This window comes from Pogona vitticeps, chromosome 11, assembly GCF_051106095.1.
Source record: "Pogona vitticeps strain Pit_001003342236 chromosome 11, PviZW2.1, whole genome shotgun sequence".
Lineage (NCBI taxonomy): Eukaryota > Metazoa > Chordata > Lepidosauria > Squamata > Agamidae > Pogona > Pogona vitticeps.
In genome coordinates this window covers 7472425-7488931 of record NC_135793.1, presented here as the reverse complement: position 1 = coordinate 7488931, position 16507 = coordinate 7472425, and the positions used below count along the sequence as shown (strand labels likewise).

The 16507-nt window shown below is 41.1% G+C and overlaps 1 protein-coding gene across 3 annotated transcripts in view; it reads right to left on the bottom strand.

Annotated features, from left to right (window-relative positions):
- Positions 1-16507, bottom strand: part of DACH2 (dachshund family transcription factor 2) — a 325199-nt gene that overhangs the window by 39976 nt on the left and 268716 nt on the right. For all 3 annotated transcript variants that reach the window (XM_072981094.2, XM_072981095.2, XM_078380767.1), the window contains 2 exons: positions 14260-14395; positions 11818-11895 (listed from right to left, as the gene is read on the bottom strand). In XM_072981094.2, the coding sequence (XP_072837195.2) occupies positions 11818-11895; positions 14260-14395 (214 nt within the window). The remainder of the gene's footprint in view (positions 1-11817; positions 11896-14259; positions 14396-16507) is intronic.

Below are 16507 nucleotides of genomic sequence, written 5' to 3'. Positions count from 1 at the left end.
GAAAGGCATCCAGAATCAATTCCAAGAAGCTAATAAATTCCACCGGTGAAAGCAGGGAAAATATAACTTTTGCAACCTCATCATCCAGCTGATTTGTAAGCAAAGCTACTTCTCATTGCTGAACAGTATGTCACCTACAGTTTCCACTTCCAAGTGGGTAATATAACATTTCTACAGAGCTTATATTCAGAGGCTAAACATATTTATATCTTCTTTCTCAAAACATATGTCCAGCTAATATCGTAGTAAAAATAAAAATGTTCCAGCAACAGGAAATAATCGCATTGATTGCTATCAGTTATTTCTCCAAGTAATGGTGACAGCAAAGGTATGTCTGCAACACAAGGGTAATGCTGTGTGCTTTTTGAGCTCTGGAAGCAGATTAAAGTAGTTCCCCCCCCCTCATTTTTATTTTATTTTACAGTGGCTTTTACAAGCGACATCCAAATGAGATTTTGTTCTGCACATATAAACAACAGAGCTCAGAAAAGTAGCTGGCTGACTGGCTGATTGATTGATTGATTGATCGATCGATCAATTGGCTGATTTATACATACCCCACCTTTCTCCTTAAGAAGGAGCCAAGGCGGCTTACAACATCGAAACACAATATTTAAAGCTAAAAACAGTAAGCATACAAATACTAAAAAGAACCAGACAAATACCATACTAAAAAACGTAAGCAACACCAAAAACGCATTCAAAGTAATAAGGCACAACCATCCATTTAAAAACCTCACTCAGGCAGCCAGTCATTCAGGGAAAACGTGCCTGAAGAGAAAGGTCTTGTGAAAGAAGAGGAAAGATGGGCCCAGTCTGGCCTCCAGTGGGAGGGAGTTCCAAAGTCTGGGGGGGAGCCACAGACAAAGCCCTCTCCTATGCCCTCACCAAATGCTCCTGTGAAGGTGGTGGAACCGAGAGGAAGGCCCGACCTGATGATATTCTTAACCCATGGGTATAAAGGGGGTTACCCATGTTGTTTAGGGCTTAAGTCTACCAGTGACCCTATCAGGTGGTGGATTCTGGGAGATGTTGTCCAAAAAAATCTAAGTTATATGAGGTCTGATGAGGTCACCAAAGGCTTATAATTTTGCATGTGTAAATATGAATGTTTTCCCACACCCCTCAGCTTGGTTTGGTTGCCATGTTTAAGCTTTTCACTGTGGATGGATTAAGGGCTAAGTGGCCTTCTCCTCCTCACCTATCTTTCCAAGTCTTGCCTTTCCATCTGACATGGAGCATAACCATGTATTGCCCTGTAGTCAGCTAGCTCCATCAGCTTCTTTGTCTCTAGATCACAACTGGAAACTCTGTTCACCGCACGGTTACCAATTCTGGTTTGAGAGCAAATTAAAATTCACACGGACCCATAATTTGCTGGATTTAGACGTAATGAGAAAGTGCTACGAGAAATAAAATAAAAAATAAGTGAAGATCACCAGTGCATGCAAAGAAGAAGGGAAGGGAACATGTAAACATGGGTTACATCTGAATAACCAAAGATGGTTTTCTTATGATAAAGGAGATGAAGATGGTATACATGATCCTTCTCAATTTGATCTGTACAAGAACTAGGTGAGATGGGTTAAGCTGAGAGAGACTGGTTTGCCCACAGTTTTCTCAGTGATATAGAAGTCTGAGTGTGTGTCTGGGAGGCCAAGAACATTGCTGTCAGAAGACTTCACTCTTTGAAGAGTCCGGACTCCTACCATAGCTACTTAAAATGGAATGGCCAAAGCTGAGATAAGAGGCCAAGATGCAGCTGTCCTCGTCAGGATTAATGGTGCATCAGCACAAGAGAACTGGCAACTCCAATGGCAATGAGGTGATTAAGTTTTTGAAGGGCATCTTAGTTTAGTTAGTTTAGGCATCCTTCAGTCTCGAGAGACTATGAGAACGTGCTCTGAATGGAGGATTTGGAACAGTGTCTAGTGTGGCTGAGAACACCAATTTGAAAGTGACCATCCCTTCCACACTGAAGACAAATACAATCTGTCCCCTGTCCAGCTCCCTGATTTGGCTGGTTTCGGGACTGCCTCTTTGCCTTGGCCTGCTGGACAAGGGTCTTTTCAAATTGGGAGAGGCCGTGATGCACCGCCTGCCTCCAGGCTGAACGCTCAGAGGTCAGGGTTTCCCCATCTGTTGAGGTTCATTCCTAAGGCTTTCATATCCCGCTTGCAGACCTCCTTGTATCACAGCTGTGGTCTCCCTCTGGGGCGATTTCCCTGCACTAATTCTCCATACAGGAGATCTTTTGGAATCCGACCATCAGCCATTCCTAAGCAGTAATAATGAAAGGTGGTGATGTAGAATCTTTCAATGGCACTTAAGCTAACTTTTGTTACCACTGCGCAGAAGAAGGCAGTAGTAAACCACTTCTAAATATTTCTTACCTCGGAAACACTATTATGAGACAATCCAAAATAAAACAAGAGATAGTGCTGCAAGATGAGATTCCCAGTTCTGAAGGTACTCAATCAGCCACTGGGAAAAGGACAAGCATAACCAGCCCTGTCACATATGAAGCCACTGGAACAAGCAATCTGAGAAGTATGAATCAAGATAAACTTGAAATCATAGAAGAAGAAAGGGAATATTTGAATATTGCAATACCTGGGGTAAGCAAACTAAACTGAACAGGACATTTTCAGTCAGAGAATGACAAATAGTTTTACTCTGGAAATGACACTTTGATGAAACAATGTTGCTCTAATAGTGAGACAAGAAGTAGCACAAGCATTTAAGGGCTATAATGCAAAATCTGACCAATAATATCAATCAGACTTCCTGGAAAGCGTCTGAACCTAACTATCATCCAAGTCTCTGCTCTAACAGATACTGCAGATGCTGAAGAAGAAACGAGAAGCTTTTATGCACGTGCTGAGGAAGAAATTAATCATGCCTAAAGAAGAACATCCTAATGGTTGGAATGTTCAACAACGGAACAGACTGACTCAGGAGGTGGTGGATTCTCCTCCCTTGGCGGTATTTAAGAGGAGGTTGGATGGCCACCTATCGGGGCTGCCTTAGCAGTAGATTGCTTGCTTCTTCAGGACTGGTAGGCTTGATGGCCCTTGGGTCCCTTGTAGTTCTACAGCTCCATGATTCTATGTCGAAAATAGCAGGTACCAAAAACAGGTGGCTGAAACCTAAGGCTTGGGAACTAAAGCAGAACCAAACACTGCAAGAGAAACAGGCCTAGGGGTCAGAAATGAAGGAGGACCACTCGCCTGAATTTTTCAAAGCCAACAATCTGTTCATTCCAAACACATGATCCAAGCTGCTGAACATCTGAGAGGAGAATAACTAATTCATTTGAAATGTGACGCTGGAGGAGAGTTTGAGTGATATCATGGACTGCCAGGAAAGCAAATGAATGGGTTCAAAGCAAACCTGAACTCTCATCAGAAGCGAAAAATGAGTAAACTGAGGCTATCATACTTTAGACGTATCGATGAGAACATATCCCTGGAAAAGACAATAATGTTAGGAAAAGTGGCAGGCAGATGGGAAGGAGAAAGATCTAATATGAAATGGATTGACGCAATAAAGGAAACTGTGCCACTGAGTAGTGCTGTTAATTATAGGATCTTTTGTGTTATATACTGTCAAGTTGGAGACTCACTACAATAGCCCTAACAAGACCTTCAAGGTAAGTGAGATATTTAAGAAATAATTTTACCAGTGCTACTGCTTTCCTCCACTGTAATTCCACGGGTAAACAGGGATTCAAAGCCAGGTCTCCTGAGCCTTAGTCCATAAGCTGGGTGCACCATGAGGATGCAGAAAAGCACATTCTTAGCGATCTGAGTCTGTCAACTCCCGTGTCTTAGTGCTGGGAGACTGACCACTGCACTATATTATGTTGAGGTCAGTCTTCAGCTTCTACGAATCACTGCAAGAGCCAAAATATTCACTCTGAAATCAAAGCATTTCCCCCTCTTCAGTCTGATTGTTGTGTATTGATTCAGGAAAGGTTAACAACAAAAGGTGAGCAGAGTGATAAGAACTTCCAGTGGTCCAAAATCATTCCAGTTTGTTTCTGGTATCAAATAAGATCCTACTTTGTATACAAATTACAGGACGTGGAGAACCAGCGTGTGCAAAGTACACCCCCCCTTTCTATTGTATTTGTGAATCAACATCAATAGCCACTTTCCTTCCTGATGTGTTCACTAGAAACCTTAAAGACAACCTTGAATCTTTTTATTTATATCCTTCACTGCCCCCACTGCTCAGCCATTCATGGCTGTCCTCTGACACCATTCTAACAGCTGAAAGCAAGGGGCTGCCATTAAAATGGTCTTGGCTACAGTATGTATTTAGCTCCATGAGAGGAAATAATTGCAGCTGGAAAACGCTAGGCAGTCAATTAACCCCTAAATCACATATCGAGCAGCGCAGGAGATAAAGGCTATGAGTTCAAGTCTCAATTAGGGTGACAGTTTCACACCCAACCCACCCCCTTCAATAATTCAGCCCTGTGGTCAATTACATTCCCTAACACAGAATTAATTGCTAGAAGAACAATCCGCAACTTCTCATTTAAAGGTTAGTTATAAGCTTGCTAGCTGTACTTACGTATTACATTTATTGTCAACTACTTCTAAGCATCAAAAAATTATGCTAGAGTTGGGGGTTGGGAGATACTCTCTCGAAAGCGACAAGAGTTCCTAAAACTAACAAAAATGACATATATGGACTACAAGTAAAATTTAAAAAAAAACCACACAAATGTAATGGTTATGGTAATTGGGCTGATTTTTTAAAACCAGAAGTGGGATATTTCAATAGCATTATCTCAGCTATTTACTGAATCTCCTTTTGTACATGTGGTGGAGCATAAATTGCATTTACAAAAGTGATGTGTTGATTGAATTTCTCCACAGTCACAAAAAAATTGTCTTGCATCCAAATAGTCAAGTTGTACTTGACTAAGAGCCACAGATTGGGAGTTTGATTCCCCCTTTGACATGGGCTGATCTTGATAATCCATAGGGTCACTTCCAGTTCTGCAGTTCTAAGATGATGATGATGATAAAATACCCAGCACAAGAAATCCATATAATAAAGGCATTGACTATAAGAGATACAAGTTTTAACCAAAAACCTAAGTATCTGTTAAGTATTGACGTACAGTAGTATATATATAGTTCCTAATACTGCTGTTTTTAATAGCTCTGATGATGTTATTTCTGAAATATGAAACTGTTTATTATACTGTGTGAAATTTCTTGCTATTGCTCCCAAAGCCCCAATGATTGTGGGGGCCAGTGAGGTATGTTTCATCCACAAGCGAGATATTTCAATGGCCAGGTCTCTGTATTTTGTTAGTTTTCCAATCCTTTATTTTCAGCTCTGGCATCCCCTGGAATTGCAATGTCAATGATCCAGTCATTTCTTTGTTCAATTACTACTACAGTATGTCTGGTGTGTTGTGTTCAAGGTGTCTATCAATTTGGATCCAGAAATTCCGCAGGATCTTGACTTTCTCATTTCCTGACACCTTCTCCACCTGATGTTCCCATGGGTTTTCGGAGGCTGACAAATTATATTTTTTGGATAATGATATCATCATCATCATCATTACTGTTGTTATTGTTTGTTGTTGTTGTTGTTGTTGTTGTTGTTGTTGTTGTTCATAAATACCAGTCACAGTCAATCAAAACTATAAAACATTGACTGGTATTATATAACAGATACAAGTTTTAACCAAAAACACAAGTATCTGTTAAATATTGGCACAGTATGTATGCTGTTCCTAATACTGCTGCTGCTGTTGTTTAATCTTTCTGTTTCACTACAAAGTCTATTAAATGACTTTCAGATGATCCAACTAGTGTCTTCTCCTCCAATGCTCTTCAGCACTCATCCATTCATGAAGGTGAGTTGTTTTAATTCTCTATGCTTAAAATAGTCAAATATCCTAACAATAAAATGGAGAGTTGGGGGACAACAAACCAATACTGCCAAGTGAAACACTACTGCCCTTCAGAATACCTCACAAACAGATGCATTTTGACCTTGAACTAGTTGCCAGTCCTAGCTAGAGTAAACCTCATGAAACACCTGCTGAATAAGAAGTCAACACTCACACAGATCACTTGGATTCAAAAGCCAAAATCTTTCTGCTTAGTGTAGGAGTAGTTGATTGAATCATAGAATAGTGACGTTGGAAGGGGCCTATAAGGCTATCAAGCCCAACCCCCTGCTTGATGCAGGAATACAAATCAAAGAACATCTGCCAGGTGGTTGTCTACGTTTCTCTTGAATGCTTCCAGTGTGGGAGCACTCAGCACCTCTTGAGGTCCTGGGTTCCATTGTTGTACTGCTCTAACAGTTGGGAAGTTTTTCCTGATATTCAATTGAAATCTGGTTTCCTGTAACTTGAGCCCATTGTTGTGCGTCTTGCACTCTGGGATGACTGAGAAGAGATCCTGCCCCTCCTCTTTACAACAGCCTTTCAAGTATTTGAAAAGTGCTATCATATCTCCCCTCCATCTTCTTTTCTCAAGGCTAAACATGCCCAATTCTTTCAGTCTTTCCTCCTAGGGCTTGGTTTCCAGTCCTCTGATCATCCTTACTGCCCTCCTATGAACTTATTCCAGGGAGGCTGTCAGTTCTTGGACACCATACGGTTGAATTGGTGCTGGAATCACATAAAATGAAACACGGAACCACCAAGAGCAAGAATCCATGGGGATTTGGTGAGTCAACATCTCCATAGGTTCCACTGATTCAAAAGAGCTATTCTAACTGTAATTTACTTTAGCATAGTAAGTTGCAATTAGAGTAGGCCCATTTGAATCAATGGAAGTTAGGGAGGAGTAGACTCACTAAATTGCCGGGGATTCAATGGGCTTACTTTAGCATGATTTACTATGCTAAGCAACAAGATTTGGCCCAGTGGGTCTACTCTAATTGCAACCAGCAACTGGAGCATCATGTTAGTGCCAGCAGAACTTTCCTACAGAATAATATCACCTTGAGCCCCATTCATAAGAGCAAAATAACTTATGAACTGAATAAATGAATAAAATAAATCTCCAGTAAATACATCAAATTAGCAAGAGCATGATGAGGATGAAAATGACAAAGGTAATGATCATGATACCCCAATGCTTTCTGTTTCTTTCTTTCAAGGTTTACTCCCTAAGCCTGCTTAACAGCTTCTACCACCTACTGGTGGTAACAGCAGTTTAAGGTATGAGTTTGGCTTTTCCATCTGCTAGCCTGCCTCCCAAGGTTTGAGCCATTTGTGACTATGCCTTCTCGCTCCTTTTTTTGGGAGAATAAAGCCTGGGATCGCCTCCTGGGAAGCCAAAGACATATGCTGAGATGCGCACGCTTGTTTCTGTAGGGAGGCTGTCACTTCTTGGACGACATTCTGTTGAATAGGTGCTGGAATCATATAAAACGAAACACGCCACCACCAAGAGCAAGAAGCAAGTTTGTGTGTGTGTGTGTGTGTGTGTGTTTAATGGTTAAGTTCCTGAGCCAAAGCACTGATCTTTTCTTATCTCCCAAACTCATTAATTTTCACCCTTTGCTAAAAAAAAAATGAAAATAATCCATCTCAATTAGACTGTCTATTAGTATCGTACAGGAACCAAAGTTTTCAGAAAGGGACAGCAGATGCTAGCAAACTCAACCGCTGAATTACAAAGTACAGGGCTGTGCAAAGTAAAACTTTCCGAAAAGGCAAAAAGAAGAGGCAATTGTGTGTGCCAAAGGCTAAATTCAAGAAGCAAACACAGTTACTAAAATCCCATTGCTTAGCCTAATCAGTCACAACTAGAGTAAGCCCACTGAATCCATGGGACTCACACAGAATTTGACTCATCACATCCCCACTGATTCCATGGGCCTACTCTAGTTGTGATTTACTATGGTAAGCAGCAGGATTTCAGTCCCTTGATATAACAGAAAGCTCTTGCAAACCTAGGTAGGTTCCTCCTTCTGAATCGAGAGTGGTGAAGCCCTTTCATATTATCTTCAAATAACTGTTTTTGAAGCACCCGTCTTTATGTGTTCATAGAGATGGGCACGAACCACGAGTTCGTTTCGTGGCCAAACAGGTGTTCAGTGCTTCCCAGCCCTTCCCGGCGAGCACCCACTCTGAGCCAGCCTCGGGAGGAGATGGGGCAGAGATGCTGGGGTGCTGCCTATGAATTGGCACCCACCAGAGAAGGCTGGGAAGCACCAAACACCTGTTCGGCTGCCAAACGAACTGGCGGTTCATGCCCATCTCTGTTAGTTCAGAAAATCAATGGATGGTGGAGATCAACTGGAGTAACACACGTGGCAAACAGAACCTCTTGTCCCACTCCAGAGCCAACTTGACATCCATCGGGAGAGGGAGAAGCACCTCTAATAGGTTCAAACGAAGCTGGCTGCCTGAAGCCAAGTCTTGGCACTGTGCTTATGGGAGAGAAATACAAAAGCTCTGTCGACTCCTGAGGCTGGCACTCTTCAAAAGGGCTTTTTACAAGTGAGGGTCACTCTCTATCTTACAGAATACAAGTCACACCGTACGTAATGGTAACTATAATGTACAGACAAAAATTGAAATAATAAACCAGTGAAAAGCAAGAATCTATCCTAATAAAAAACCCTGTCTAACAAACGTTGCTAAATCTCAAGATGGCGAAGCTAAAAAAACACAACTGAATTAAGCAACAGACCATTGACCGTCACCCCTAGGTCATCACCAAATAGCGTCAGAATTGAAATTAAGAAGGTTTTCAAAACTCTGGGTGAAGAGCCAGATTTTGATTTGCTTCCTGAAGCTCGGGAGGGAAATGTTCCTTACTGAGAAGGCCTGGTTTCTACTTGATGACTTCTGGGGGCCTCTTGCTGGGGAACATCAGTTCCCATAACCCTTAACCAGCACAGGCAATAGTAAAGGGTGCAACCTAACAACATCTGGGGAAGCACAACTGCCCCACCTGAAATATACAGAGCTCTACCAATACATAAGTCCTGAAACTGGAGATTCCACAGGTGACAGAATGACAAACATTTTGAAGTATATTAAGGGGTAGGCAACTATCCAATCTTTGAAACTATTCCACTACCCACTACATGTTTTCTGTAATTGGCTCAAGGTCTGGAAAACCTGAAGTTACAGCAAAGCAGGCAGTCTATGGCCTGCAGAACTATAAATCATTCTAAAAATCATGATGATATTACCCAAACCAGATGTGAAACCATATGTTTGCCATGCTTGTGTGAACTGCTAACTTGTCATACTTAATAGGCATGGATCCTTTGAGTTCACAACACATGGGCTTAATAATAATGTTGAAAGACTTTACTGGAATTAGTAGCGTAATAATATTAGTAATTGTAGTAGTAAGAGGAGCACGGAAAGACACAAGTGGTAGAGTTTGGGAAAGCAGCAATTATGGAGGGAAAAATATACATGGCAAGTAGGATACATTGCATGGCCCATGAGCAAGGCTGTGTTCCATGATGTTTTGCTGTACAGTGGTGCCTCGCTTAATGATTGTCCCGCATTACGACAAAATCGCTGTATGACTATCTTTTTGTGATTGCAAAACGATGGTCTAAATAGGGTCCTTTCGCTTTGCGATGATCGGTTCCCTGCTTCGGGAACCGATTCTTAGCAAAATGATGTTTTTTTTAAACAGCTGATTGGCGGTTTCAAAATGGCCACCAGGTGCTTAAAATGGCTCCCCGCTGTGTTTAGGGACGGATTCCTCCCTATACAGGCAGCATAAATGTATGGAGGATCTTCGCTGAACGGTGAGTTTTTACCCCATTGGAATGCACTGAACGAGTTTCAATGTGTTTCAATGGGGTTTTTAATTTCGTTTTACGATGTTTTCGCTTAACGATGATTTTCCTGGAACGGATTATCATCGTTAAGTGAGGCACCACTGTAGATGGGAAGATAGTGCCTTGTCTACAGAAACCAGCTGGATCAACGGCAGCATCTTGTTTAAACATCAGCAAAGGGATAAGCTCTTCAGCAGGCTAGTTTTGAGCAATGGTTCCCAACGTTGGGTCCCCAGATTTTGGACTACAGCCCTCAGAAACCTTCAATACAGCTGTGCTAGCCAGGATTTCTGGGAGATGTTGTCCAAGAACATCTGGGGACCCAAAGTTGGGAAACCCTTGTTTAGATGATGCTTCATGACAAGCCGATGGCATCTGAAAACGGAAGGCAACAGCTGGAGGTGAACACCAAAGCGGCCTTGTAGCCCTGGGCCTCCAGAGGCAACCACCTCGCTCTGCCTCAGTTAGGGCCAGCCCTGCTGGTAAACTACACAGTATATGTAGGTCATACGAGACTGCAGATCGCCCACCCTGAACTGGAAGATGATGGTTGGTCTGTGGGCACTTTGTGAACTTTGCAATGGGGATGGATACCCCGTTTCCCCGAAAATAAGACCTAACCTGGAAATAAGCCCTAGTATGATTTTCCAGGATGCTTGTAATATAAGCTTTACCCCCAAAATAAGCCCTAGTTAAGTGTAACCCTGACCTCCACCCTTGTGCAGCAACCAGAAGAAGAGGACATGGACTGTATTTGAATAAATGTAAATGGTTGCACATGAAAAAAAAATAAAACATCCCCTGATAATAAGCCCTAATTTGTTTTTTGTTTTTTTTGGAGCAAAAATTAATATAAGACCCTGTCTGATTTTCGGGAAAACATGGTAGGTGTGATTAAAACCTGCATGCCAGTAATGTCCACTATACTGCATTTGGAACTCTAATGTCTCAGAGAATTCATATCGTCATTTTGAAATAACTGCATTTGTGCTGCAGCATCGGTGTGGTCTCTCAAGGCAGGAAGGGAAGAAGCCAAGCACATATTCCAAAGCAAAAACACACACACACAAACTAGGAGGAGCTACGGAGCAGTACCTGTGCATAAAATACTCCCCTTGTGCCGGTTCGTTAAATATAACCATGTCCTTTTGAAGGCAGCATAAACACTGGTGTGTTCTTTACCTACCTATTCATTTCTCCATTGCATTTCACGGATCTCAAACCTTGGATAGCCTATAACTAGAGCTCTTATCTCTGTGAGGAAGAAGGCCACTAACATTCTTAAGACTTGACTGAAACACATTTGCTTGACTCTGCTGCAGAAACCCATTGGACTAGGGAGGTAAGCCTTCTTTTATTATGTCTTCGTAGGTGGCAATATTACTAGTTGATATAGCTAACTGACATAACCGGAGTGTTGGTGCTTTTTTTCCTCATTTGGGGACTTTTTGGTGAAAACAAAAATTCACTGAAGCGCTTTTTGTGCAGATTTTAAAAACCCTAGGAATTTGTGCAAAAAGGCTTGTATTTTGTCTAGAAAAACCCAAATGTTGTACGAAAACCAAGGTTTTAAAATGCAAAATGCAAGGTTCTTGCACTAAAACAGTTTTTTTTTAAACATAAGATGGAATCTTGTACAAAACAGACGCTTTAAAAAATAACAACACCACTAATGCTGCTTTTTAAAAAGGGCCAGCTTCATTGCAACAAGGCATCACAAGAGGTTGAGAAATTCTCTTTTTTTCAAGGATGGCTAACTGGGGAAGTATATGTTAGATTCTCACACTGGAAAACACACATTGTTTATTCACTGTTAGCTGATAAGCTCCAGGTGGCTCTGCAGCAAACACAAACAGCATCCCACGTCCAAAAGAAATCATGAATGACACACTGCTCTCCTTATTGATCTATAGACCCAAAGACCATCGTGAACTGGACAGGAGCTAAGGCAGTTTTAAAACGATGTCAAGACAGCAGGAAGCCCAATCTGCAGTTTTTGGTGAGAGAGTAAAGTACCTTTTTCCTTTGGGAGTTTTTTGGGAATGGGCCCACCTTCTGGATCCACCGGCTCTCCTTCTCGATTTGATAACATACCTACAACAAAGTGGGAGAAAGGAGAGAGAACTGAAAGGCAAGTTTGAGAGGATTCTCAATAATTTCACTGATAAGTCAGCTGCACAGAAGGCCAAGTTATTGCAGTCTCAAGATCCTGTCCAACACAACTTAGAATAATTAATACCTATTTGATTTAATTTCACTGGAGATAAGTATCATCTCCAAATTATATGAAATTTCCCTTATCTTTACAGACAAGGATTTCAATCATCATCCTCTTTGAACTGCAGATATAGAAAGGACCCTATGGATCATCGAGTCGAGCTTCTGTCAAGGAGGCCCAGTGAGGAATTGAACTACCAACCTCTGGTTCCCCAACCATACACCTAAACTATCAATATTACAAGATCCTGAAACAATGGTTCAGGAACTAATATTCTGTCACACATCCTTTTAAGGGAACCAGGTTTTATAATAAACACTGCATCACCTATCAATAAAGAGGTTAACAGTTATGGTGTCCAAGATTTTGTGCCTTGCTGGTCATGACATATACAGCTCAATGAGATACATGACCTTTTTTAAAAATTTAAGTCTTTCAACATATCAGTATCCTGTTTCTACTAGTGGCATGTAAAATGCAGGGGAATTACATTTCATACTATAATTCCCGGAATTCAGGCAGCATAAAGGATTCTGGGAGTTTTTTGAAGTACCGTATTTTTCGTTCCATAAGACACACCTTTCCATAAGACGCACCAATTTTTTTAGGAGAAGAAAACAGGAAAATATAATCTGTTTTCTTCGCTCCATAAGACGCACAGACTTTCCACCCCCCTGTTTTGTGGGGGGAAAGTGCGTCTTATGGTGCGAAAAATACGGTATCTCCTTTGAATATAATTCCCAGGTTTTGGCTCAGTGTCACTCCACCTCCTGTAGGATAAACCTCTGGCCCCGTTAGAGAAGAAAACACATTCTTCTGAGCCACAACCCAAATATGCTTGCCGGTGTAACACCAAGAAAAATCAGGAAAGGAGCTGAGAACGATCAGCTGGCTGAGAGGGATTTCCCCTGAAACATTTGAATTAAACTAATTAATAAGATCGATGCGTGGAAATAATTTCAGATGAAAAATGTTTTTAATACACCGGAGGATTTAAAGAATAGGTAATTATCTGTAATTCTTCTCACTTAATAGAGAGAGATAGACAGCTAGATGGTTAACAACCCAAACTGATGAATGACAATTCAAAAACAATAATCTGCACCGCCGAGAGAGCAATTTTTTTCATAATGTGCCACCTGCTAAATCACGAGGTTGTGTAGGATTTGGGGATTATCTGATTTCTTGGTTGATTAAGGTATTATTCATACATAACAGGTTATAGAGGACTAAATTATTACAAGTTTCAGCTAGAGATGAAGGGACTTGTCAAGACAACACTTAAGTAAAATTAATGCAGTTGGTTTACTCTATCTGGCACATGCAAATGGTTTAAGATTACAGACAGCAGGATGATGAGCCTCTTTGCCAGGTCGAAGAGTGGCTCCATGATCGCGAGCTCCGGAGTGGCAGAACTGTGAGTGGTCGGTCTAGCCGCAGGGGGCTGGACCCTCGTTATCTGCACCTGTGGGGGAGGGATATTCATACACGAATACAAATACCCCCATCTCTTGTCAGGACCTATGAAAGCTCCACTGATTCATGGGCTTACTTCAGTTGCAACTTACTACAGGATTGCAATCACAGTGAATATATTCATTTGATCATTCCACCTACCTAAAAAAGAATATTTTGGAACATGTTCATGTCTCCTACAGATAAAGCATCATCAATGTATTACCACTATTTCACCAAATATTGGGAGAAAGGGCTATAATATCAGAAGACAAAGTTTGATTTGTAGGCTTATATAAACCAGATATTTCAAGGTCTATTGCACAATCTCTGGCTATCTCCTTTGACCTGCAAGTAACACTGGACCCCAATTCTAGAGGGGAAAAAAATAAAAATCGAGTCTATTTCTGCCAGTTCCAAAGGATGCTAGAATATCTATTCAACAGATGTTCTTGTCTATAATATTTTACTGTCTTTATGCTTGTGCATTAAGACTTCACTTTGTACTCATAGAATGTCTTTTTCCTTTGTGACCACTAAACTGAATTTGACAGAATCTTACACAAGAGGTAATTCATGCCATAAATTGTTTCAAAAAATCATAGATTTTTTTCCCTATAAATACATAAAGAGATTGTAGATTAAACCCAAGAAAAGACTGAAACACTGGGCTTTTTACAGAATAAAGCAGAAATATCTGGCCTTCTGAGATGTTTTTCTCCCTTTATTTTTGGCTGTTGGCAATGCCCACTGTTCTGAACCTTACAAGAGTACCAACTACCAACCAATTCTATCTGGTGTGTTGTCCAGCTGGGATGGGGAACTCGAAATGCTGCTGCTTTGATGAGAAGAGGCATGGCTCCCAGGTCGTTGACTCTCTTCCACCGACGGAGCAGGTGAAGGGCTGTCTTGGATCCTCTCCTTGAAAAAAGAGAGAAAGCACATCAATAGGAAACCAGGGAAGGGTCCCCACCAATGGCCCAGGCTAGTGATCAAGTTATCCACACAACCCACTGAGCGAGACAACAACGTCCCAAGCCTCTTTGCAGGAGAACCAAAGAAGAGGTTAATCAAAATGCAGGGCAGTGTTTACAAGGAGTTAGAGTGAGAAGAACAAGACGACAGAAAAGCCTATTTCAGTTCTGGCCTTCGCTGCTGGATGTCGTTTAACGTTTTGAATTTTGACCTGAAAGTGACTGTCATAGGGGAAAAAAGAACCTTTAAAAAAGGTGGCTGAAAACAGAGCCAGCTGAAGATATGTACATAAGTTCCACAGTGTGACAAAGGGATGAAACATTGACCAGGAATTCTTAGCTCATTGACAAATATGAGACTCTGGAACATCCCCACAATTTACCGTTTGTATCATTATTGCTGTTGTAAACTCACTTCCTGTGCCGATTCTATATATAAATGGCTCAGTGGAATAATTTACAGCTCAGTAATCCCATTCCTATGCTAATGGACTATTGTTATTTCGTCTCTTATCTGTATCCTAAGCTATGCTTAAGTAAGCCAGTCATATATTCTTACTCCAACATCTAAGGAAGTGGACTTGAATTTGCATTGGAATATAAGTTAGATTTTTGATTTTGTTTGTTTGTGTGTTTTTGTTTGTTATACTGGTTGTGCTGTGCAGCCTTTGTCTCTTCCATACACGCAGAAAATGCCGCCTGAAGTATCTTTTTAACAGCAGCGCTACTGGATGTTCAACAGCAACTGCACAACAAAATCATATAACAGATGCATATATAGTGGTTAATCTTCAGCAGGCATGCCTTTTAAACTAATTATCTCCTCTTTAATGAGCATGCAATAACTAATAAAACTTAAAAGAGACGCATCTAATTATTGACAATGTCAGCCTACTAATTAAAAATATTTGTAAAGCTTAAATAAAGAGCAATTTATCCTACGCTTTTTATGCGCCTCTGTATCTTGAGGGCATTTTTGATTTAAATCGTTTGGAACAAACCCTGGGTCATTTGTCTATGGAATGTATAAGACATTGCTGCAGAAATGGCGATGGTATCATTTTATAAAGAGAAAATTGAATAAAACTAGATTAGTTTGTTCCAGCCCTACAAAAATGTTGAAACTGAGGCTGTGCTAGTTTGGGCACATCCTGAGAAGGCAGGATTCTCTGGGAAAGACAATCCATGCTGGGAAAAGTTGAAGGCAGCAGGAAAAGAGGAAGGCCAAATATAAGATGGACTGACTCCCTAAAGGAAACCACAGGCTTGACTTTACAAGAGCTGAGCAGGGTTCGTGAGGACAGGAAATTTGGGAAACTGTTCATTTATAGGGTTGATGCAAGTCAGAAGCATAACAGGAACAAAACCTAATTTATGTCAATCTGGAAGGTCAGAGTCTCATTTCCCCCCTCTTCTTAGGGCTCCCCAGAGCCACAATAGCTCCTCCAAATCAAACTCGAAATAGCCAGAATATCATTTTTGGTTTTTGGTTTTTAAAAAAATACTTTCCTTTTTTAAACAAATAGATATTTTACTGAAACAATATTCATAGGGCAGCCACTCCTTGTTTTAAAAGACAGCCTTCTAAGAGGCATAATAATCATCTTGGAATAATCATCTTGGAACTGCAGAAGCTGGAAGGGGCCCTGTGGATTATGGAGTCCGGACCCTGCCAAGGAGGCACCGAGGGGGAATTGAACTCCCTACACCTATGGCTCTGCAGCCAGAGACTTAAACCACTCAGCTACCTAAGAGTTCATCTCATAACTTTTTAGTGGGGAGAGGGTTTGCTGTTGCTTTCTGGGGACATAAAAACATTTAGAGGGCCACCTGATTTGAATCCTTGGCTTTAGAGGTTGCATTTCTTCAGAGGAAAAAAAAAAGCAGGACTGGACTGAACGCACGTCTAAAATCCTGGTTTATTCTTCCATGAAAAAGTGGTCTGAGATTAGTGACTCAAATGTTTAATGTTAAATGGGTTGCCAGCTCCATTGCCAGCAGGAACAGGCAATCCACTCGGGGTTCGGGGTCAAACTTTAAAGGAACTATTCCAGATTCT